This window comes from Leptodactylus fuscus, chromosome 1 (assembly GCF_031893055.1).
Source record: "Leptodactylus fuscus isolate aLepFus1 chromosome 1, aLepFus1.hap2, whole genome shotgun sequence".
Taxonomy (NCBI): domain Eukaryota; kingdom Metazoa; phylum Chordata; class Amphibia; order Anura; family Leptodactylidae; genus Leptodactylus; species Leptodactylus fuscus.
This window is the reverse complement of record NC_134265.1, coordinates 50,626,521-50,650,547: the sequence shown is the minus strand read 5'-3', so window position 1 is coordinate 50,650,547 and position 24,027 is coordinate 50,626,521. Positions and strand designations below refer to the sequence as shown.

The 24,027-nt window shown below is 43.9% G+C and overlaps 1 protein-coding gene across 1 annotated transcript in view; it reads right to left on the bottom strand.

The window, feature by feature from the left end:
* ARSB (arylsulfatase B) overlaps nt 1-23,059 on the bottom strand; it is a 99,467-nt gene extending 76,408 nt beyond the window's left edge. Inside the window, exons 1-4 of the mRNA XM_075270158.1 lie at nt 22,749-23,059; nt 21,364-21,550; nt 15,785-15,975; nt 14,103-14,310 (exon numbers count right to left, since the gene is read on the bottom strand). Coding sequence (XP_075126259.1) covers nt 14,103-14,310; nt 15,785-15,975; nt 21,364-21,550; nt 22,749-23,012 — 850 coding nt within the window. The 5' untranslated portion in view covers nt 23,013-23,059. The remainder of the gene's footprint in view (nt 1-14,102; nt 14,311-15,784; nt 15,976-21,363; nt 21,551-22,748) is intronic.
* Nucleotides 23,060-24,027: the final 968 nt, after the last annotated feature.

Genomic DNA, 24,027 nt, shown 5'->3' with positions numbered 1-24,027 from the left:
CCAGCAGTCAGACATTTGTCACTAGTCTTGTGGCTAGATGACAAATGTCCCTTATGGGACAACCTCTTTAAAGGGCAGGAGCTCTAAGATAGGAGTACAGGGCCAGATAGGCCCAAATACAATGTACCAAATCACACACCACTTCCCTGGCTAAAATTGCTGATATTCTTAGATTTTTTTTTTTTTTTATATAGTTACACTAGATCTATGTGGACTTTTTTTATTAGTTTTTAATGATGTGATAACAAGATATTTTTTTTAGGATGGAGCAACGCCTGTGATGACCAGATCCAAGTATACTTTCCAACCACGGACAAACCGTATAGACGTAGGGTGGAGATCTACGTCTATTGGAACGCATGAGGGGTTGATATGACAACAGCTTATACAAACTTTTATCCTCCAGTGTTCTGGTCCAAGTCAGGCGTCTTCATCCATATGGGAATGAAACCTCTTCCAGATTTCCGTGAAGGTAGACTCCCTTTTCGTTGTAATAAAATCTGAATCTGACATTGACAAAATACAGGCCTGGTGTGCATTTTATATCAGGAGGTCAGCATTTTCCATTGTAATGATTTCCCTCATCTTACTTATTTTGCAGGTCACTATATATTTATATGACTTTTCTATTATTAGGTTTATTTTTTAGTTTGGCAATGGGAGATAGTTTAATATTTTTCCTATTTGGAAGTGATTTCTTTTACTGGGACTATCCAAGAATATTTATAAACTGAAGACAACTTGGTTCCTGCTTTTGTTTTCCATTTATGAATAAAGGCAGAAAGAATTTGTCATTCAGTCGGTTCCCTTTTTGTTAGGGGTTAGGTTAGGAAGCGATGTATATGTTGGTGTAAGAAACGCGTGTGTAGTCTACCTGCATATCATGTATTATTTGTGCTCTCAGTAGTTACTATTACAAGTTGGTTTCTATATTACAGCAGATCCATGATACATTGTACTACCTCCACCAATTCGAGTACTTACCATCTGTTAATAGTCACCACTCCACTGATTCCAGTACAGATGGAATTTTTTCTCTAGCCCCCACCATTAACGAACATCAAGAGCAGCTAGTTTTGGTGCCTGATATGCTATATAGCAGGGGTCAGGAACCTATGGCTCGTGAACAGATGTGGCTGATGGCTGCATAGGGCTCGCACACCACGGGCCCCACAAACGCTATTATACTCGAGGATCTTTTCAGACCCCCCCCCCCCCCCCCCTCCCCAAGTATAATGATCGGAGGCCCAGGAGAGGTAAGGGAACATGAAAACAGTGTTACTTACCTCTCCGGGCAGGCCTCGGGCCTACTTCCATGATGTCCAAAATGTCACATGACCGGGGCCGGTGGCGGGAGAGCAGTGTTTTTTAAATGTTTTTATCCCCCCCTGGGTCTCCAATTATCATACTCTGGGCCCCCAGAGTATAATAACTATTCATGGGTGTCTACAATGGGGAAATAATACTGTGTGTAGGGGCCACTATGGGGCATAATAGTGCGTGCAGGAATGCAGGGGAGGGGGGGGGGGGGGTATTATGGCTCTCACGGAATTGCATTTTAAAATATGTGGCGTTCATGGCTCTCTCCCCCCAAAAGCCTTTAAATGCTGAGGTTGCTATTTACCAGGCATCTAAAGGTTGAAATTCCCAGGATTGGCAGTATTACAATCCCAGGTGTTATGGCAAGCACAGCTGGGCAAACGCTGCACAGTGTGTAAGACCCCGCAGAGTTCTGATGCATCCAAAGTATAATGCCCTCTTGTGCCCCAACCCACAGTAAAATGCCCTCTTGTGCCCCTGCATGCAGTATAATGGTCATCTCAGGTCCCCATACACAGTATATTGTGCCTATCGGTGCCCCGGCAAGCACTATAATATCTCATCAGTACCTGCATACACATTATATTGCTACCCTGAGTACCCCCCACAGTATAATAACCCCCTCAGTGCCCCCCCACACAGTAATGTCCATGGAGTGAGTGAGCGCTGGGTTCAAAACTCATCAGGGTGGGTTCACACCTGCGCCTGGTCTCCATCTTCTGCCCGAGAAACTGGACAGGAGACGGAAACCTGGCATTCAGTGTCCACCCAAGAGCGTCTTCTAGTCTCCACGGCGAAACAGTTTTTTTAACCGGACATAAAGTCCTGCATGTATGGTTAAAAAAAACAGTTTCGCCACAGAGAGGCAGAAGATGCTCACCAGTGGACACTTTGCAAACCCATTCAAATGAATGGGTTTGAAAACTGACTGCCGGTTTCCGTCTCCTGTCCAGTTTCTCGGGCAGAAGACGGAAACCTGCAAAGCGGAGGTCGGGCGCAAGTGTGAACCCGCCTTCACTCTGTTTCTCGCTTCTTCTCAGCTCTGGGGTCTATTGTGACCAAAGCATCTGGTGCCAAAGCTCAGTGGTGAATAACGAATACTCACCATTTGCTTCCTGGAGCGCCCAAAATACCAGTGAGCGCCTTCATGGAATAACGCTTCTAAACTGTATGCCAGACAGATTGACCGTAGTTAAAGGGGTTATACAGTTTTTAAAAAATATGATATGGGCCAAATAACAGGACGCATCAATACAAAAAACTTCCTAATATATATCCTGTACATTCAGCACCATTTATCTGATTTATTTTCAGGTCACTGACCTCAGCTGTGATGTTTCGTTTGCAAGTTCACTACCCCCCACCTCTCTCTGTACCCACGAGAAGTTCAAGCAGGAAACAAAATCACAGCATCACGTGACCTCAGCTGTGGGAGTGATTTATTACCTGTGTTATGGGGGGGGATACACACACATATGCTACATAAGGACTCCTGCATATGACTGAAGTGGTTTTTACCGTCCACAAATACTGTTCCACAATCTGCAAAAAACATATCAATATATCATCTGCAAACATAGATCTGCAGAAATACTTGTCTATGTCGCAAATGTGGGCAAAGCTAGGACAAGCTTTATAATTTGCTGACGTTGTATACAGCACAGACACAGGGCTGCAAAAACTATGGCCTTTTGCATGGGTCCATAGAAATGTATGTGGATGAAGACTACGGTCATGGGTAGGAGGCCTAACAAGCAAACCTGTGAGTCAGAAATCTGGAAGAGATGGGTGACAGATCACAGAAACTGATAGAACTAAGAGACGGACATCATTGATTCACTTACTGGAAATTTTTAGATTTTTAGGTGGGGGCGGTAGGTATGCAGCAACCATGTTGGGAAGTCAGCGTCCCCTTGTCTTTAGCTACGTCCATCAATATTGATTTTTATATATATAATTTTTTTTTTAAAGCCCCTTTATCAGTGTATTCAGTACATGGATCAGTTTTTCCAACACCGATCCTGCAAATAAACTGACCCCATTTATATACACATTCAGTCGTGACCTCGCTGCCACCTGCACCATCAATAGTCTCTTTGTATCATCTCCAGCATCTCTTGCATATGTGGCCGAATGAAAACTCATTTACTGTCACAGTGAACGCTGTAGAGCTGCATTTTCTCAGGCTACCTGCGGAGCTTCTGAGAACGCTCCAGCTCGGAGTCAGCTCTGTGCGCTCAGCATGTGGACGTGGAAAACACCTGCCTTATCATGGTTACCAGCACATTAGAGCGGGGCATGCTGCGTTACCGACTCTCAATACTTTCCGCCCCTGGTGCGTGTCACAATACTACTTCAGCTCAGCAAGTCACAGACGACACGCAGGTGTTCCATGCCCTGGCAAATTATCAAAGCACAACACCAGTCCACTATTAGGAAATGTTCTCTGTGTCAGCCTACTATGGAGAAATACAACACTGCTCTAGAAAATGAATCACGAAGTTGGAGTCTGCAATATAAAGACCGTCCATTGACTTCTACTTAAAGGGATTGCCCAAACCCAGTCCATATGTCCCCTATCCATATTATCCATAAGATTTCTACACCGTGGCCGGCCATATGTATTCAGGATTTTGCAGATATACCTGAAAAAAGCCCACATTATGGCTTTCACAGTGTCAATACCATACCTAAGGCACCTGTTGCAAAGCCAAAGGCTTGGTTCAAATCTGCATTCGGTATTCCATTCGGGGAGTCCGCATGGGGACCCTCGAACGGAATACCGAACGCATTGACAAGCGGTGAGCTTATGAAAGCACATGGACCCCATAGACCATAATGGGGTCCATGTGTTTTCCGCGTGGTGTCCGCACGGAACATGCAGAGAGAAAAGTAGTTCATGAAGTACTTTCCTCTCCGCATGACTCATACGGTCACCGCATGGAAAACACACGGACCCCATTAAGTCTATGGGGTCTGTGTGCTTTCACTACTCACTGCTTGTCAATGCATTCAAGTATTCCCTTCAGGGGTCCCCATGCCCCGAATGGAATACCGAACACAGATGTGAACCAGGCCTAAGGCACCAGTTGCATAGCCAAAGATCACAGAGTATGGACCAGGATACAATTTGCATGTTTTTGCAAACACAATAGGATCACAAAAATATTAATCATTGTTTGGAATTTCTTCAATCATCTTGATGCAGCTGCGCCGATGTACGAGTCGCAACGCAACCCCATTCATTTTCGTTAGCTGTGATGAACATAGTGATGATCTGCAAAAGGGAAGGTAATTATGACCTAAATCGAAACACGATTAATCTGGAATTTTACCTCGATTAAGATTAATAGCAATTATTTAGGCCACGTGAAAAACAGGGACACTGGGTAGGGCTTTGGTTTTCCAAGTAAATGACCCTATGGTGTAGCTTGAAAGGGATGTTTCTGTATAGAACATTTATATCATACCCACAGGTCCCACCTATGGGACCCACACCTATCTTGGGAATGCAGGCCTTTCAACCCATATCTAAGAGCCACAATGAATAGGTGTCCCTGTGGATGCAGGGCTGTGGAGTTGTTAGGCCAAACCACCAACTTCGACTCTGGTTTTCCATAGCCCAACGCTGACTCCAACTCCAGAGATTCTGCTATTCTTGAAGTCTTGTAGAAGTGAATGGAGATCAATGGGGATGTAGAGCTACATCTCCATTAGCTGTGATGCCAACAGTGACCCTTATATCAAAATGGGAATACCCTTTTGTATAAGTAAGGCCAGGTTAATACCTGCGCTCAGTTTCCATTAGGACTCCATCCCTGAATCTGCTTGAAAAATACGGAGAGAAAAGTCCTTGCAAGCGCTGTGTCATATATTGGTGCTATAAAGACAATGCAAATGAATATATTCATAAAATATACTGTATACATCACAGGTTACAATGCTCAGCATTCTGAGACAGTGTTACATTGTCACATCACACAGAGGATATATAAAGAAGACTGATTTCTCTGACAAGATGGAGTTAAATACTATCTGCAGTGAAGAGATAGAAAAAAGGTTGTGGATAGGGTGACAAAAAAAACAACTCTCGTGCTTGGAAATGGATTGACACGACTCCCATCGTTTCCATTCATCCGGTTATTAAGTCAATACTGAGGAAGAGGCTGAAGGCCTATTTATGAAGAAAACACTTATTATAAAGAGCTGCTGAATGTCCCCGTCTGCTGCGGATCTAGTAGACTGCCGTGCACTGGATTCCTATCAGCCGGTTTTCACTTAATTGGATCGATATGTTTGGCTCCACTGGCTGCCAAAGATGGCCGAGAACTCTTAACCGTTTCACAGCTGAGCACAGAATCGTCACGATCCCCCACCAGTGCTCTTACCTAGCCTGACAACAGATCCTGTGCAGAGGATACATTATAGGACCGGAGACTGGTCATTTATTAGTATAGGCGGATATTTAGGAAAATGTCTAAAAGGAAAACTATTTATTGTCCATCGCAACCAACCGCAAGGCTCATAGTGCTATTGAAAAATGGACGCAGGCCCCTTGGATAGTCAGGAGTTCTTAAAGGAGTTTAGACAGTGACAATATTCATCCGACTCCACAGGATAAGGATAAATCTCTGATCATTATTGGTACAACTACAGAAACCAGGACACTCACCATGAAAATGGGGATCCCAAGTCTCTTGTATGAATGGCGCTGTGTATTGTGCATATGTGACCGCAGCTACATTCACTTCTATGAGACTGATGGAAGATGGCTAGGTACAGTGTTCTGTCAGCCCATAGAAGTGGAGTGGTGGTCACATATGACCATTTACACAGGGGTAACCACTGACTTAGAGGGACCCGTCCTCATGATCGCTGGACATCCCACCTGTTGGCCCACCAGCAATTAGGCTAAAGCTTCGTGTGGTGTCCCACAGCAAAAAAAATAAAACACTGCGGGAAAAACTGTTACGGCAACACATCGCGGTTCTTCCCGCAGAGCGTTGCATAGAAAGTTTGTGGACACTCTGCTTCAATTATACCTATATGGAAACTGCTAGCATTTCTGTAGGTATAATTAACATGCAGCGGTTTTAGAAATCCCATTGTATCCGCTGCGCATATTTTACTGCAAATTGGGTATGGGATTCCACTTTGCTGTGACTGTAAAACGTCACTTTTTTTTTTCTGGGGAGTTTACTCCACAGGCAATCCGTGACGTTTATGATACGTGAGGCCCGTCCTTATACATTTATTACCTATACAGTAGATAGGTGATAAATGCTGCTTAGGGCTCGTTCACATCTACGCCCTGGGTCTCCGTTTTGTAAGTTTCCGTTTCCTGTGCAGAGGATACATTATAGGATTGGAGGACCGGTGAAACAGTTTTGTTTTCGTACACAAAGTCGGACATGCAGGACTTTGTGTCTGGTTTAAAAAAAAACGGTTTTGCCGCAGAAAGCACAAAATGCTCACCAGCACTGTCTGCAGAAGACGGAAACCTGACAAAACAGACACCAGGGTGCAGGTGTAAAACCAGCGTTATTGGAAAACCCGTTTAGGCCGGGGCCGCACGGGCCGGAAACGCCACGATTTGCCCGCAGCGGAGGCACTGCGGGAAAAATTTCAGTGTTGTACAGTGCTGGTAAAGTGGATGGGATTCATGCGAATCCCATCCCCACTTTGCGGAAAAGATCGCAGCGCGGACATGATGCAATTTGCAAAGCCGTTGCGGCTTTGTAAATTGCAGCATATCAATTATATCTATAGAAATGCCGGCGGCTTTCCCGTAGATATAAAGAGAGAAAGTCCACGGAGGAAAACTACATTCACTGTGTTTACTGAAATGTAGGGTTTAACAGCACCAGCAAAGTAAATGAAATTCTGACTAATCCCATTCACACATTGCTGGACAAAAAAAAAAGCGATGCGTCGCGTTTTCCCTATAGATTTAATAAGAGAAGAAAAACCTAAAAAAAAATGCTGCAAAAACGCAATGAAAAATTGCTGTGGGAAAATGCGTTTCTGTTCAGTTTTTTCTGCAGTGTTTGTTAGCAATGTGGGGCCTTAGGCCTCGTTCACATCAGTGTTTGTCTTCCATCCGGGGGAGTCCGCATGAGAACACCCCCCCTCCGAACGGAATACCGAACGCAACTGCAAGCGGTGTGCCAGAGAAAGGACACGGACCCCACAGACTATAATGGGGTCCGTGTGCTTGCCGCCAGATCTCCGAAGGGATCATGCGGACAGGAAAGTAGTTCACAATCTACTTTCCTGCCTGCATGATTCGTTCGGGCAGCACACGGACCCTTATACCGAATGCAGATGTGAACGAAGGGTCAGCCTTAAGGGTCCATGTACATGACAAAGCCACCGTGTACAATTCCTGCCCTCAGCAATAAGATTTCCTATTCTCGGGGCAACACGGTGGCTCACTGGTTAGCACTGCAGCCTTGCAGCGCTGGAGTCCTGGGTACGAATCCTGCCAGGACAACATCTGCAAGGAGTTTGTATGATCTCCCCGTGTTGGCGTGGATTTCCTCCCATACTACAAAAAAAAAACAAAAAAAAAAACATACTGATAGGAAAAAAATAAAAAAAAATAAAAAATTTACATTGTGAGCCCTATATGGGGCTCACAATCTACATAAAAAAAAAAAAATAAAAAAAAAAAAAAACACATTTCCTACTCTCATTCACTTTTATGGGGAGTTTGAGGTGGAATCTGCCCAAGAATAAGACAGGACACTTCTTTTTTCCGCTAGAGGAAATGAACGGGAGGCGAATATTTTGCAGCCGGCTCAGACACAAATATCCCGCCGTGCGATTTTACCCCACACTGTATTCTCTATAAGTATTGCAATGGGATGTACCACCGTTCCTAATTTTATGGTTTCCTTATAAAAACCCCTCTGTACATTAAGTACCTGCCCATAGCAGTCTATTAGGGATATATAACTATAATACCAGGGATTCATACAACTTAGGCCTATAATACAGCCAGACACATATCCGCAGGTCCCTTAAAGGAACCGTCTAATAAACTATCCAGGTAGGATATATAGCAATAGCCCACATAATAGTGTCCTTAGGGTACTATCCTTACTATAGACTTCTTTTTTTTAACATGCAGGAAAATTCTTCAGACAAAGAGCTCAGGGAAAAACCAGTTAACTATATCCAAGAAAATAAGAGGATGTGATCTGGCTCTCCCACGGAACTTTCCAAAAAGTACAAGAGAAGCCTTTTCTTGTCCAAAAATGTGGTGTACTGTTTATGACTCTGAGGGATCATTACCTCGATGTCAGAAATAATAGCAGCCCTTAAGCACAAGGGAATCTTATACTGACTCCATACCAATCTCATTAGGGTATATAGCCCAGTATAATTTGGCGACAATATGGCATTATTCTATTAAAGTCAAATATAAGTTACCGCTACATACTGAAGGCATTGCTGTCTATGTCTACATCCATGTAATGCTACTGAAGTAGCCTCAACACCCACACATCCAGCTGCACAATGATAAATGCCAAAATGAGAGCACACCATTATATTCCTGCCATCTGGCTGTACTGTGCATGTAAATAACCCACTGCGTGCTGGGAGAGACCGACAATTAGGGAGGATGGGTCAGGGATCATGTCTGGGAGACCGGCACATCTTGCATATTTCACTGGGTGCTCATGTTTAGGCTACTGGTGACCAGCTGGAAGAAAGCCAAATAGGACTGCTGCAGAAGTACGCCTTAATATGCCTAGTAGAGAAATCCTGTCCTCTGTTTCCATAACTTAGACCGCAACGTGCCAAGAAAATATTTCCATTTGTGAGAGGTTATTGCAATACGGAAGAACTATTATTAACAATGCAAATATCAGGTAGAACAAACAGGTTAAGGACACTGTAATATATAGTACTATAGGGTTCAGTTATCAATAAGACTATTCCTTTACGTGTGGATAGGAGGGATTTCTAAGCATGTGTCATGCACTATAGTCAGCATCAAAGGTTTCCAACAAACAAAGGTTTCCAACTCAGAAAACATGCATTTCCATCAGGAAATAGTCATAAAATATTGCAATAAAGAAAAAACACAACTCTTACCATATAGTAGAGAAGATGGTTAACTAGTGACCCCTTGTGGCTATTAGGGTACATAGCGAGTAAGTTTGTATTTGACTTAGGCCTGCGTTTGGCAAATCTGTTTGAAATCAGTATTTAACATCTTCAAAAACCGATTTGACATGGTCCGGATGAAAACCCATTGATTTCAATGGGTTTTAAAAGTAATCCGTATGTAATCAGTTTGTGCCACTTCCGTCTGGTTTCAGTTTGAGCAGAGAGAAAAGTAGAACTTGCAGGACTTTGTCTCCGTACTGAAAATAAGGATTCCAGACGGACGGCAAGCAACCTGTTTTGTTTTAATATTGAGGTCTATGGAAAACTGATTACATACTGATTTAGGGCGGGTTCACACACGCACCCGGTCTCCGGTTTAGCCAATCCGGGCGGTTTCCGTCTTCTGTCCCGCGAAACTGGACAGGGGACGGAAACCCAGCGGTCCGTTTTCAGACCTAGTCACTTGTTCTGTGGCTTTCAGCTGTGAGTCCCAGGGGTCTGGCTTGGCTTTCAATCTTTGGAACCCTGGATAAAACTCCTTAAAGGGATCCTATCATTCAGACGACATTTTCTCTAAGTACCACGTCGGAATAGCCTTAAGAAAGGCTATTCTTCTCCTACCTTTCGTTGTCTTCTCCACGCCGCCATTCGCCTACAATCCCGGTTCTTGTCGGTATGCAAATTAGCTCTCTCGCAGCACTGGGGGCGGGCCCCAGCGCTTAGACAGCACTGGGGGCGTCCCCAATGCTACAAGAGAACTCTCTCCAGTAGAGATGAGCGAACACTATTCGAAACAGCCGTTTCGAATAGTACGCTCCCATAGTAATGAATGGACTTAGCCATTCATTAGCACGCTCGCATGCAAATGAATGGAAGCGACCGGTCGCTTAACCCCCCGCGTGCCGGCCGCTTCCATTCATTTCTATGCGAGCGTGCTATTTGGAACGGCTGTTCCGAATAGTGTTCGCTCATCTCTACTCTCCAGCGCCACCTCCTCTTCTTCAGCAGTATCATCTTCAGCCTCTTCTTCCGACGGTGGCTTGTAACTTCTAAGGCCTCCGGCCTTGTGCAGAGGAGACTGCACATGCCCTGAGGCCACGAGAAAATGGCCGCTTGCATAGTATTGTAAGTGGCCATTTTCTCGGGGCCTGTGGGCATGCGCAGTCTGCTCTGCCCGAGGCCTAGAAGTAAGAAGACACCGCTGGAAGAAGAGAATGAAGAGGCCGTTCCTGACGAAGATGGAGGCGTTGGAGAGATTTCTCTTGCAGCATTGGGGCCACCGCCAGTGCTGTGAGAGAGCTAATTTGCATACAGAGAGAAACCGGGATTGTAGGCGAACGGTGGCGTGGAGAAGACGACGAAAGGTAGGAGACAAATAGCCTTTCTTAAGGCTATTCCGACGTGGTACTTAGAAAAAAATGTCGTCTGAATAATAGGATCCCTTTAAGGTTAGGGCCCCACGTTGAGAAACACAGCTAAGAAACGCTGCAGAGGGGAAAAAAAATGCAGGGAAAACACTGATTTTTTTCCAAAGTTTTTTTTATTGAGTTTTTGCTGCATTTTTCCCTTCCCCTGTTACATCTGTAGGGAAAACACTCTAAATTTAACATCCTGTGTTTAAAAAAAAAAAAAAAAAAAAAAATCAACTCTTTCCATAGCTCTTTTATGTTCTGCAATGTGTGAATGGGATTACCCAATATCTCATCCACTTTCCTGGTACTATAAAACATAGCTTTACAGCTTAGCTTAAAGCGGTCTATGGCACCCTGATTCATTCATTTCAGTGGGGCTGTCAGAGGTAGCAGAGAGCTGTACTTCGGCTACCTCCAGCACTCCCATTCAGAACAGGGGTACAGAAGTCATTTGTTCCCCTGATCAGTGGGGGGAGAGTAATCAAACCCCACCAATCTGTAAGTTATTCCCTATCCTATGAATTCCTCACTTAGGTGGGAAACCCCTTCAAATGCCATCTCTAAGAGGAAATGTGTATTATAAAAAGTAAAAAAATTACTATTAATATCAATAAATAAAATAATGACAGATTATAATTAACCCTCTAATTTTATAATCAATTAATTTGATAATTAATTCACCTATTTCTTGCAGTTATAATGACCTCACAAAGCACATGAAATCATTGGTGTACATTGTGTAAAATTGGAACCCTGCACCATCTTGTGTCACTTAAGCCCGACACCTTAAAAAGGACCTATATACAGATATGTAGCACTTTACTCTATGGTGAGGATTCATTCACAGTTCAGAAAAGAATCTCAGCATGGGACATGTTTCTCGCTGTGACTGTCAAGCTCATTTTGTCGTATTGTCCTTCTGCATCTAGTGAAGGGGTAGGCAACCTTTGGCTCTCCAGCTGTAAAACTACAACTCCCAGCATGCATACTTGCTCTGCTGTTCTTGCAACTCCCATGGAAGTGAATGGAGCATTTTGGGAGTTGTAGTTTCACAGCAGCTGGGAAGCCGAAGGTTGCTGACCCCTGGTCTAGTGCATTACATTGTGAACTCTTAGGAACAGGACGTGTACTGGACAAGCCCTATTCCAAAAAAGTTGAGCCGTTGTGTAAAATGTAAGGAGACTTTCACACTACCACCGCTGTCTGCCCTGGGGTTTCCGTCCTCAACCCTGGGGAAATTGGACAGGGGACAGCTTGCCGGCGGTCAGCTTTAAAACTCATTCATTTGAAGGGGTTTATAAAGGTGACCACCGGTGTCTGTATGCAGCCTCTCCGCCTGGAAACTGCACGGACACAAAGATCTGCATGTACACCATAGTGTCATCTCCTGTACCAATTTACATTACAAGTGTTATGGAGTCCAGTGTATGTAATGGAGACAGCATTGTATATGTCCTCACTTCTATACACTAATAGTCCCTGAAAGAAGACTGAGAAAACAGGAGCTTTGTCAGTCACAAGGGTGCAACAAGTACAGTAGCCATGGAGCCCAACAACAAAATTTCAACCACTATTACCCGTCCCGACACTTCCGGTTTTGAGGAGTTAGGATTGGCGGGAGTTTTGTTATAAGAGTTCCCCTAGAGGGAGGAGATTTGGTGATAAGACCTCTGGTGCAGTTTGTAAAGGGAGTCCCAGATAAGCCAAGATAATAATAAAACAGCTCTATTGGAAACACATGATGCCATTTTTAGTGTTCGGTTGGGTAACTCGGCCTCTACAGGAGCTTACACCAGGTTAGGCTTTGCCAAAGTAAGTGTAGACCTTGCATCCTGCCCTACCATGCCACTGCTCGTCTCCCTCTGCCCCCTAGGTGTAACTCTGTGCCTTCACGGATCCTAGTGGCTACCACTACCTTTCACAGATCCCCCGATCTTCAACAGCCATAAACATGCAATATGCCTGCTGCACGATTTCAATGCGTCAGCTACGATCTTGTATTCTAGTTCCAGTCCAGGTCCATACATTGAGGGAACTGTCTTGGTAAGGAGCGCACAGCCATTCAAGTAATTTCCAATACGATACGAAGATCGTAACAGTAAGATGAAAATGAAGATCTCTTCCAGGTTACAAGTCATATCTTTGATTCCACAACTTCATTCTGAATACCCAGTAGAAGGAATGTTTTAGGGGATCATCATCAAAACTCCCCAACACATGCCTCCTGGTGGCTTCCATAGGAGGGTAGTTTTACAAGCATTTTCCATGTTATAAGTTCCCTCTGTCCTCTGGCCAATGACCTTCATTTCAGCCCTGACATATATTTTGGCTCTGACCATTGGCTTGTATAGTGCCCATTTTGCACTCAGTTTTATTTTTACTATATGAAGTTTCTTTATCATCCAAGTTATAGGTTTCTCTGGGGGTAAAATATTGATGACTGATCCTTAGCATGTGCTATCGATATCTTATCAGTGGGGATCCAACCCTAGACACCCCCACCCATCAGCTGTTTGAGAGACTGTAGCAATTGGATGTGAAGTGCCAGCTCTTCACTGCTCAATGTATTGCAACTGTGCTGGGCACTGCAGCTCAACCTCATATACTTGGCACACAGGACACATGATGAGTATACATGTAGTCACTGGCCTATGAAGCTCACTGTAGGGCTGCTGCATTCAGATGATCCTTGGGGGTCCTGGGTGTCAGACCCCAGCCAATCAGGTATTGATGGTCATAAATATTGAAATACCAGAAAACCCTTTTAAGAGTGAGTGTCTATGGATCACTTAGGAGAAGTGGCTTCACCTAGTAAAGATATATTAGTAAATTTTGCCTGCAGCAGCCTCTGATCCTTAGGGCTTAAGCTGGCCATACACACAAGATGGTTCTGCTGAGAGCTATCCTGCCTGACACCCCCATACACATGAATGCAGAAAATGCATCTTGATGGGAAAAAGATAGAAAGTTGATGCCATACTCCTCTAGCAGTGGCTTATCTTCTTGAGAGCAAAACTAGGAAGAAGTTGAAATCCAACTGCCCAATTCTTATTTCCAACAATGCCCCCCATCAGGAGATTCACATTCACATTTGAAGTCAGGGGGTTCGGGCCAGATACACTTAACATGTATGGGCTGCTTTAGAGAAGCCTATCTAGCCTCTTTTGTTTTGGGGAGACAACCCCTTTGAAGTTTTGGAACCACAAGATAAATGCAAATAAGTACGAGAAAAAAATATGACATCACATTTACCTGTAGAGAATATGAAAACTGTGTTGTCCCAAAGTCCATATTTCTTCAAAGCCGCAGTGACGTTTCCTACAGCCTCATCCAGAGCTGACATCATCCCTGCAAAATGGCGCCGGTTCTGGTCCTTGATGAAGCTGTAAGGCTCTAAATATTCCTGGGGAACCTGAAGAGGCGCATGGACTGCCTGGTATGGCAGGTAAAGGAACAGAGGCTGCAAGACAAGGAGAATATCACTCATCATAATACAGTTTGCTCTCTGTCATCTGCAGGAGTTGCATCATTCTAACAATTGGACATAAAACAATGATGTCATATCGTAGCGTTATGTCACCAAGGTCTATGATGACATAGCCTTTGTAGGAAAAAAACTACAAATCCTCCCTATAGACAGAGTTAAAGGGGGTTGTTATTTTTTTTATTGGATAGGTGAAAAATATCTGATTGGACGGGGCCAAGAAGCAGTTGGCTCTATGCCCTGAATAGTGGTTGGTCATTGGTAAGAGAGATAAATTCCTAATCGCTTGTGCCTCTGTGCATTGTATAGTCCACAGATATGGTGCACCTTTGAAGAGCTGAGCCATGGTGGGGCTGCCTATTGGCCCCACCAATCAGATATTTATGGCCTATCCTTATTCATAAATTACTGTATATACTCGAGTATAAGCTGACCCGAATATAAGCCGAGGCCCCTAATTTTACCACAAAAAACTGGGAAAACTTATTGACTCGAGTATAAGCCTAGGGGGGAAATGCAGCAGCTACTGGTAAATTTAAAAAATTAAAGTGGTCAGAGTTTTTGGGTGCAGTACTTGCTGGGTGCTGGGGAAGGGGAGGGGGTGTTTTGGTTGTCTGTCTGCCCCTTCCCTGAGCTTGAGGACTGTTTTTTTCCCCCCACTTGGAATTCAGCCTGGCTGAATATAGGGTATCTGCAGTGCTCCTATTAACCCCTTCCTGACAGAACAGGAGCACTGCAGATCCCATATATTCAGTAGACCGGGCACTGTCAGACACAGGATACCAAATGTGTATGTGTTTCACAGTCATTTTCTACTTTTGTATACATTCTAGGGAAAGGAGGGATTTAGAACTTTTTTTTTTTTTTTGCACTATTTTATGGGTAATTCTATACAGTGATATTGTGGCTGGTCATAGAACCCCCACCCTATAAAAAAAATAAAACATTTTTTTTTGCTGATTCGAGTACAAGCCGAGGGGGGCTTTTTCAGCACGAAAACTGGGCTGAAAAATTTGGCTTATGCACGAGTATATACGGTAAAAATGAATGAAAAAAAACATATACTTCAGAAACAGCATCACACCTGTACATGGGTTGGGTCTGGTATTGCAACTCGACTCTATTAATTTACATAGGACTCAACCTGTCATTCACCCATTAAAATCATTACAGAGAGTCACAATGTAGGCCTAGCCTAACTGAACAACAGCTAAACTGCTGCAGAAACCCATACACTCAGTCAGTAAGGTAACTTGAAGCGTCTGAGCCCCAATGCAAAATATATAATGGGGCCCGCTCTTACCATGTGTTTCCTACAATGCAGATATAGTCTTTTGTTGCAGAGAGGCGTTTGGGCCCCTTGATGCTCCAAGGCCTGGTAGTTATTCCTCCTCATGCATCCTCTATAACTAGGCCTCTGCACCCAGTAAATATACCCCCATGTACTCACCGTTTCCTGATTGTGGTTAGCTATGAGATCCACAGCTCTCTCTGTAAATATATGAGTGGAGTACATATTATCGTATCCTTTGGCTACTGATTCGCCATCTCGGAAATCTAAACCACACACGGTTTTATTCACACCCCTGATTTCGTAACATCTTTCATGGGTAAAATAATCCTCACTGCCTAGAAGATAGCCTGAAATACAAATTACAGAAGGTCAGAAACTGGTAAAATAATGTTATTTTTCTTACAATTTGATGGATGTAAGACTTGTGTCAGTGATGGGTACACTCATGCTCGGCCCTAAAAACATTCGTATGGTCTTCGTCCTTCCCCCCCTCCCCTTGTCTTTCTTGTTACTGACTTTCTATTCTGGTTCATGCCCATTATGTTGGGGTTTTCCCCATGTTTTCCATTGCCTGCTTTTTTTGGCCCTGCGTGGTCACATTACTTGCATATACAGTACGTCTTGTTCCCCTCTTCCCTTTGGTTCCATTATTTTGTGTATTTGTTTCATTCCTTATTGCAAAAAATTTCAATAAAATCTGATTACACCTAAAAACATTCGTATGAAAATAAATGAATAAAGGTGTTGTCTTATGTACATAAAGTTTACAGGGGCTGTCCAGCTTTTTGATATTGACCCCCTTTCCTTCGGATAGATCATCAATATCAGATCTATGGGGGTCCGACACCTGCTGTTCTCAGCAGCCACTGGTGCCACAACTACACAGTGGGGAGAGCCGGAAGAGATGACTCCATCCATCATGTAATTACAGTATGTTCCTGACCAAAACAACAACTCTTTGATTTTTCCACAGCCCAACTCAGACTCTGACTCCTGCATTGACTCTTCCATAAATGGCTGGTAACCATGGTCAATCAGAAGCAGTAAAATTACTCTAATTCGTAAAAAAAAACCACAGAAACACTAGGAAAGCAAATATGCGCCAAACCATATATTAAATTAAATTGCATAATAGAATTAAAAATAACTAATCATCTTATTTTGAAGCAGCGTCTGTAAGTTTTTCCAAAAGGAAGTCATTTCGGCTCTCACTGTATAATGTTAAAACTCTAGACATATTGCAAATGCCAAAGTAAGGATGTCTCGTCCCGTCCTCAGACGCTGGCATATGCAATAAGTACGCAACATAAAGTGAGTGGCAGCATTATTTCCTTTCTTTACATGGACCTCACTGAATGGAGTGCTGTCTATATATCATCACTAGGTAATTTTTTCCCCCCGACTCCACCCCCGACAATTTATAAAGATGCCCTAAGTGCACTGTTCAGACTCAGCGTCACTTACGGGTCTTATAGTTCTGAGGTTCTGATCATCAGGGTTGTGGAATCAGTAGACCAAACTACCAACTCCAGCTCTGACTCTGAATACTAGGTTTCATCCCATAGTAAAACCTTCCTCAGCAATCACGTTGGTACCAATGACATCACTGCTAATACATCACTGGTACCCGGCATGTGACCTGTGACTGGATAGTGATTGGCTGCGGTAATAACCAGAATAGCTTGACTTCTGGCCCAGACAGGGCAGGCACAGAATAGACCACACACTGGGGCAGTGGAGTATTGTTTTTTTATTGCTTTAATCCCATGTAGCCCGGGCTTCCACAGTTCAGCAATTGTGCAGATAACCTGAAATATTACCCAAAATTCACACAGCCATTGAGTACCCCTGATGGGAAGAGCTTTGGATGCTGGGGGTGACCTGCTCTGACCCAAAACACCACAACAATTATCTGCTAGCTAAGGGCAATACGGTGGCTCAGTGGTTAGCACTGCAGCGCTGGAGTGCTGAGTTCGAATCCCCCCAGGAACAACATCTGCAAGGAGTTTGTATGTTCTCCCAGTGTTTACGTGGATTTCCTCCCACTCTACAAAAGACATACTTAAATTAAAATAAAAAAATGTACTTCGTGATCCCTATATGGGGCTCACAATCTACATTAAAAATAATAATAATTATCTGCTAGCCATATGGAAGATAAATTGGCTATACTGATCCACCCATAAATTAGTTTTTACAGAAAGCACGCTATAATTAAATACACCTGGTACATCATCTGCAGCTTATTGAGAAACACTGGTGCTTTAATTTCACATATTACCTATATTATTAAAGTTTTCTATGTGACAAAGGCTCAGACGGCCTTGTAAATTGACCCGTAAAGAAACACAAAGTAAAACCATGACCCATGAAATGACCTAGTTCTATGCTCCACTGCAGTTGGGTTGTAAGCACAAAGTAAAACCATGTCCAGAAGAAGCAGATTTGTTTTGTTTGAGAAATTTTTATGTAGCTTTAGCACAGGAAAGTTACCACAAAACTATACATTTCAATACATATCACTCTGGATTTGAAGGCATGCTGTGGACTTTCAGATCTGCATTATGGTTATTATTGTGCATATTTGCTGTGGTCCTTTGCAAAGTTGAGACCATCCTTGTATATTATAAGGGTTGTCCCATCTCAAGGATCCTATCTATACTGGTAGCTTATGTAAATTGAAGACAGTTCCTAAATATATTGCTTTAGAAATGCTGCTTTGTTTGCCTGCTGTGTGAACTTATTCCTTCTATTGTTTACACTGCGTTGCTATAACCACAGACCTGAGAGATAGGACAAGTTACCTCACTTACTCAGTGTCGGCAGGACAATCAGTTCAGCTAATTGTAGTTTGCTGATAAAGGCCAGTCTGTTATCTCTCTATGTAAGCGAACAGATAATACTGAGTCCATTTTGTACAAGCATGTGCCTATCATCTGATATGCATAAGTATTGTGAAAACACCTTCAAAGCCTCTATACACCCCATAATATCACTACTTCTAGTTTATGGTTTTAGTTATTGCATTAATCACATGAAGGTAGTTTTTATGTAGGTCTAATCTGATCATCTAAACATTGCAATTAATATCGACCTGATATTCTGGGTCACATTGTAATGATCATCTCTACATGTAGACCATGTCTATGACTGCTCATGGATGCCATGATGTTCATTACAAGGACTGTGTCATCTGGACGGACCAAGACCTACTACATCATATGGACACCATATGGGTAGGTTTCCTGTCCAGGACTCACCTGTATGAGCCAGAGAGGAGAGTCACTAACATGGAGTTAGACTCTGGATCTTCAGGTATTATTAGTAGATAGGCCATTCATTTCAGGACCATGTGAATATATACCCTGGACTTACAATCTTGATCTACAACCCAGTTATATACGTCACCCATGGACTCCTCTTTTAATGTATGCGTTACAGGAGTTGTCCCATCTGGGCAAGTTATCCCCTATCCACAGGACAGCGAATAACTTTCAGATTGGTGGTGGACTGACCACTGAAGACTCCCACCTTTCAGAAGAACGGGGAATTTATATCCACAATTCTGAAGAGAGTGATGGTCAGACAGTATGTGCACTGCTTCGTTCACTTCAATGGAGGTACTAGCGAAAACCACTGTGCGCCAGCTATCTCTGTCTCTCCCACTGAGATGAATGGAGCAATGTGTACACTGCCTGATCACTGCTCCAGTCCAGAATGGGGGCCACAAATCCCCTCTCCTGATCAGTGGATGTCTGCGTAGTTGGACCCCCACCAATATGCAAGTTATCCCCTATCCTGTGGATTGGGGACAACTACCTTAGATGGGAAGACCCTTATAAGATTCTTTCAAGATGCCAGTATATGTTCCAGTAAAATTTCTCAGTGTACATGGTATAAATCAGAGTAAATATTTTCCTTTCAATTAGATCCAAAAAAAATAACACGTACACCCAAAGGTGACCATTCGACCGCTAAGCCTGACAGCCTCCTAAACAGATATGCAGCATTGTTAGTTTAAAGGAAATGTATAACCAAAAATGGTCTACTTTTTATGTTAAAAATATTTTTTAATAATTTGTAAAGATTTTATATTTCATTTTCCATGTCACAATCTCTAAATACTGTCAACTGAGCTGAAGAGAAGCTCAGGCAAGATGGCGGCCCCCATAAATATGTACAGAAAACAGAATTAAAAAAACCCATCTACAGTCAGCTACAATCAGAAAATAAAAGCGGATTAGTAAAAAGTAATACATTTCAGTATCTGGCTTCAATAAACAAATACATTCCTTGTAAAGGTGCTAAAGGGAGTCCAGGATCGCCAAAATAGCTTGTAAACCACGTATACGTTATTGTAGGGGCTGCGACATGGTGAATATACCATTTTTGTGTCATAATGCAATCTTGCCTCTAAGAAAATTATATTTTATTCCATATTCAAATTAACTGTTGGGTGCACTCTAGGTATAGTCACATCTTCTGGGGAACCAATTTTTGCTTGTGCAAAAATTGCACATCAGTACCTGTCAATGTGAATAGTGTGCAGCACTGTGTGGCGACCATATGCAATACTGACTGCTCTGGCAAATGTGGCAACACCCTGGGTGCATTGACCAGTTCAGTTGCATACAAATTAAAAGCTGGTTTTCTTGGGGCACAGGATAGGCCATCAGTATGTGAACAGTTGGAGTCCACTAAAACATTCACTATACAGTGGACAGGGCTGCTTTGCAGATCCTAATAGATCCAGTTCGCATCTGTGCATGGGTTTCCGTTCGGGGAGTCCACTCGGCACTCCGCATAAAAAAAGTGGTTACCTTAGGAATCCGGAATACCCCATAGACTATAATGCGGTCCGTGTGGTTTCTGCTCTATTTTTTTTTTTTAACGTAGATTGTGAACCCACATAGAGGAGACAATGTACATTTTTCCCTATCAGTATGTCTTTTGGAATATGGGATGGAAATCCACACAAACACGGGGAGAACATACAAACTCCTTGCAGATGGGTTTTTGCCCTTGGCGGGATTTGAACACCAGGACTCCAGCGCTGCAAGGCTGCAGTGCTAACCACTGAGCCACCGTATGGCCCCCTGTTTCTGCTCTATTTCTGCACGAAAAATGCTGGGAGAAAAGTGCTACTTTTTCATGCGCAGAGGGGAACGAAATGGTCTGAACATAGATGTGAACTAGGGGCTCCCTTGAACCCAGAATACTCAGATGATACTAGAACAATTGATCTGTGTAGGTGTCGGACCCTGACGGATCACATACTGATGACCTATCCTGTGCATAGGTCATCAGTATGAAAACTCAATTTGGATAAAACGTTTAAAGGGCAATTCATACTACCATTGGTGTGTCAATAGTCTCCAATGCCAGTGTCTGTTACAAGATTTTAACAATGGACACCAGCAGAAGCGTCATAAATCAGTTAAAAATCCCATTTTAATTTGATTTCAATGGGATTTTATCTGTTGTCCATTAATGATTGTTCACGTCCATTTACTCTAAACCCGTAACATGTCCGCCATTTTTTGCAGACACAAAAATATGGGGTGCAGGACTTTTGTGTCCACAAAAAATAACAGTTTATGCCTATGTTGTATAAAAATAGACACTAATGGACAGTGACTAAGACTCAGTCCATTAATGTCTGGTATTATAAGTGTCCAACGGTAGTGTGAAGCCACTTTAAGAACAAAACTAAGAAATTAAAAAATGTACATCACCAAAGAAAGTGTCGAATCCTCTGCGAGTTGGAAGACAGTCCTTTTTATATATACCAAGATGCCATTTTCCCACTATATGTGTGGTGTATCCAGCTTCCTTCAGTAATTGAGGCAACAGCTTTTCATCCAGCGGTAGACAACTGCGCTGACACGGCCATATTACATAATGCTGCAGTCCTGTGTGAATCTTTGAGAAGAAAAAAATTTAAAAATGAGCAGCAATCTCAATGGCCTGTATTTTAGTAAAATATGTGAAAAGGAAAGTGAGACGTGTGCTGTAGATTTCACTACATGCCTGTGACATTAATTAACGGGGAACTTTAGGATATATCATTTTTGAAGACTAGACAAGTAACTTATGTTATAACAGCTTATGTCATATCATTCAGCCAAGATGTGAGGGAGGCATTAAGGCTGAGGCCCCACGTTGCGGAAACGCAGCATTTTTTGCTGCAGATTTTGCTGCATTTTTTTGAGCCAAAGCCAAAAATGACAACCAGATTAATAGGAAATATATAGGAAGCTCTTATACTTCTCCCTTCTGCTCAATCTACTCCTGTTTTTGGCTCAAAAAACTGAGCAAAAACAAGTTGCATTTATGCAACATGGGGCCACAGCCTAAGGCTAAGGCTGGCGTTTCTGTAGGTATAATTGACATGCTGTGATTTCCAAAACTGCATCAGTTTTGGAAATTGCGGTGTGTCCGCACTGCAGTTTTTATTGCAAAGTGGACATGGGATTTGCTAGAATCCCATCCACTTTGCCCTGACTGTAAAATACGATTTTTTTTGTGGGCCCCCGGCCTAGAGGGGATTTCTGGTCCCTTGTTCATTTTTCATAGTGATGAATTATGCACAGAATAGGTAACCAGTATCTGATCTGTGGGGGTCCGGACACGGTACAGATCAGCTATTGCGGTAGATTCCAGTAGCCGCTGCAGTGGACATGGAGCATGAACAGACTGCTCCTATTTAAGGAATAAGACTATTGCTGCAGTCTCATTCACTGTATAGCGGTGGCACCGGGGACTTGATCCTTGCTTTTGAAGGCTGCCTAAACAGCTGATCTGTGAGGGGTCTGGGTAACATCACAGGCTGATGACAACTCTGTAACAACCCCCATAAATGTCGCCTGCCATAAAGATTCCAGAGCAGCTCAAACCAACTTCATTTTTGTTGCTATAGACCGCTATACTAGTTTAGATACAGCTTAGATACACAAGGCCCCTGACTTCCCGCAGTATTACATCCCCTCTGTCCCTGTATACAGAGCAGCCAGCCGCAGATCACATGACCACAGCCAGTCACATGACCTGGAGCTCCCGAGCACTGCACAGTCTCTCCCGCACTTGTCCCCTATGTCTGGCCCCCTGCACCCGCGCTGACCTGGTACCTGCCGCTGAGCAGCTGGCTGCGGGATGGTGTGCACACCGGCTGCACGTAGTAACTCCCCAGCTCCACTCCTTCACTGCTCAGCCGGTCCAGATTCGGGGTCTTGATCTCGGAGCCGTGGAAGCCGACATCATTAAAGCCCAGGTCGTCGGCCAGGACGAAGACTATGTGTGGGGGACTGGCAGTAGACTGACTGGCAGTGAGGGCAGCATGGCACAGGATCAGGGCACTCCAGCTGAGCAGCTCCATCCCTGGCATGGTGACTGACGGGTGAGCGGGCTCTGCTCTCAGCCCTACTTCATGCAGGAACTATGGGCTCAGCCCAGAGCCCGCCCCGCGCCCTCCTCCCTCCGCCTGTCACCTCTCACTACAGGATGAGTGCTGTATATAGCTAGTGATGTGCTGTATACACCAGAGACTGGGCTGTCTGTATATACCAGTATGTCATCACTGATATACAGTACTGTCCACTGGTCTGCTCACACCTAGCAGTTCTGCCATACCTATAACATGAAGCTCCTGAGACCCAATGCAAAATTTATAAAGGAGTCATTTGGACCCATCAAACACAAGGGCCCAGGTGCACTTGACATTGTTGCCAATTGACCCCCATATGCACATATGTACATACACCTCGGTATACTGCACCCGGGGGGCAGGGGGCGCAGGCAGGGGAGGGGGCATGGGCAAGGAGGAGCACAGGATGGGGAAGAGGGCTGGCCGGGGGCGAGCAGTACGTAGGGGGAGCGCGGGGCTCACGTCGCGGATCATAAAAACAGCACTTGGCCAACTATACGCAGCTCAGCGCCAATATCAACCCGCAGACGAAGTCGCGAGCAGATGCTAGTATATATAAACAGAAGGCAACATACAGCATGTTTGTTAATGAGGTTGCATTCAGCTCCTGTGGGTACAGCATCTTTGGCACATACAAATCAAACAAGTTTTATTGGCACGTCCGAATAGATATTTGGCATTGCCAAAGCTAGTAAAGTGTGTGTGTGTGGGGGGGGGGGGGGGGGGGCGGGGGGGTTGGATTCAGGTGGGTATGGGGGGGGGGTGATTTGAGGTATAACATTTCGTGGTCCCGTCTTCCTCTCAGTTGGTGACCGCTATATGGTGGGGTGGGGCGGATGGTTTGGGGTATACTCTTGTGCAGGGGTCCTCAAACTGCGGCCCGCCAAGCACTTCTCTTTTGCCCCACCGACAACGCCGGCAGGCGTGCATTTATAATGAAGCTCCTGGGGAGCTCGGGCCAGGCCATGGAGCACAC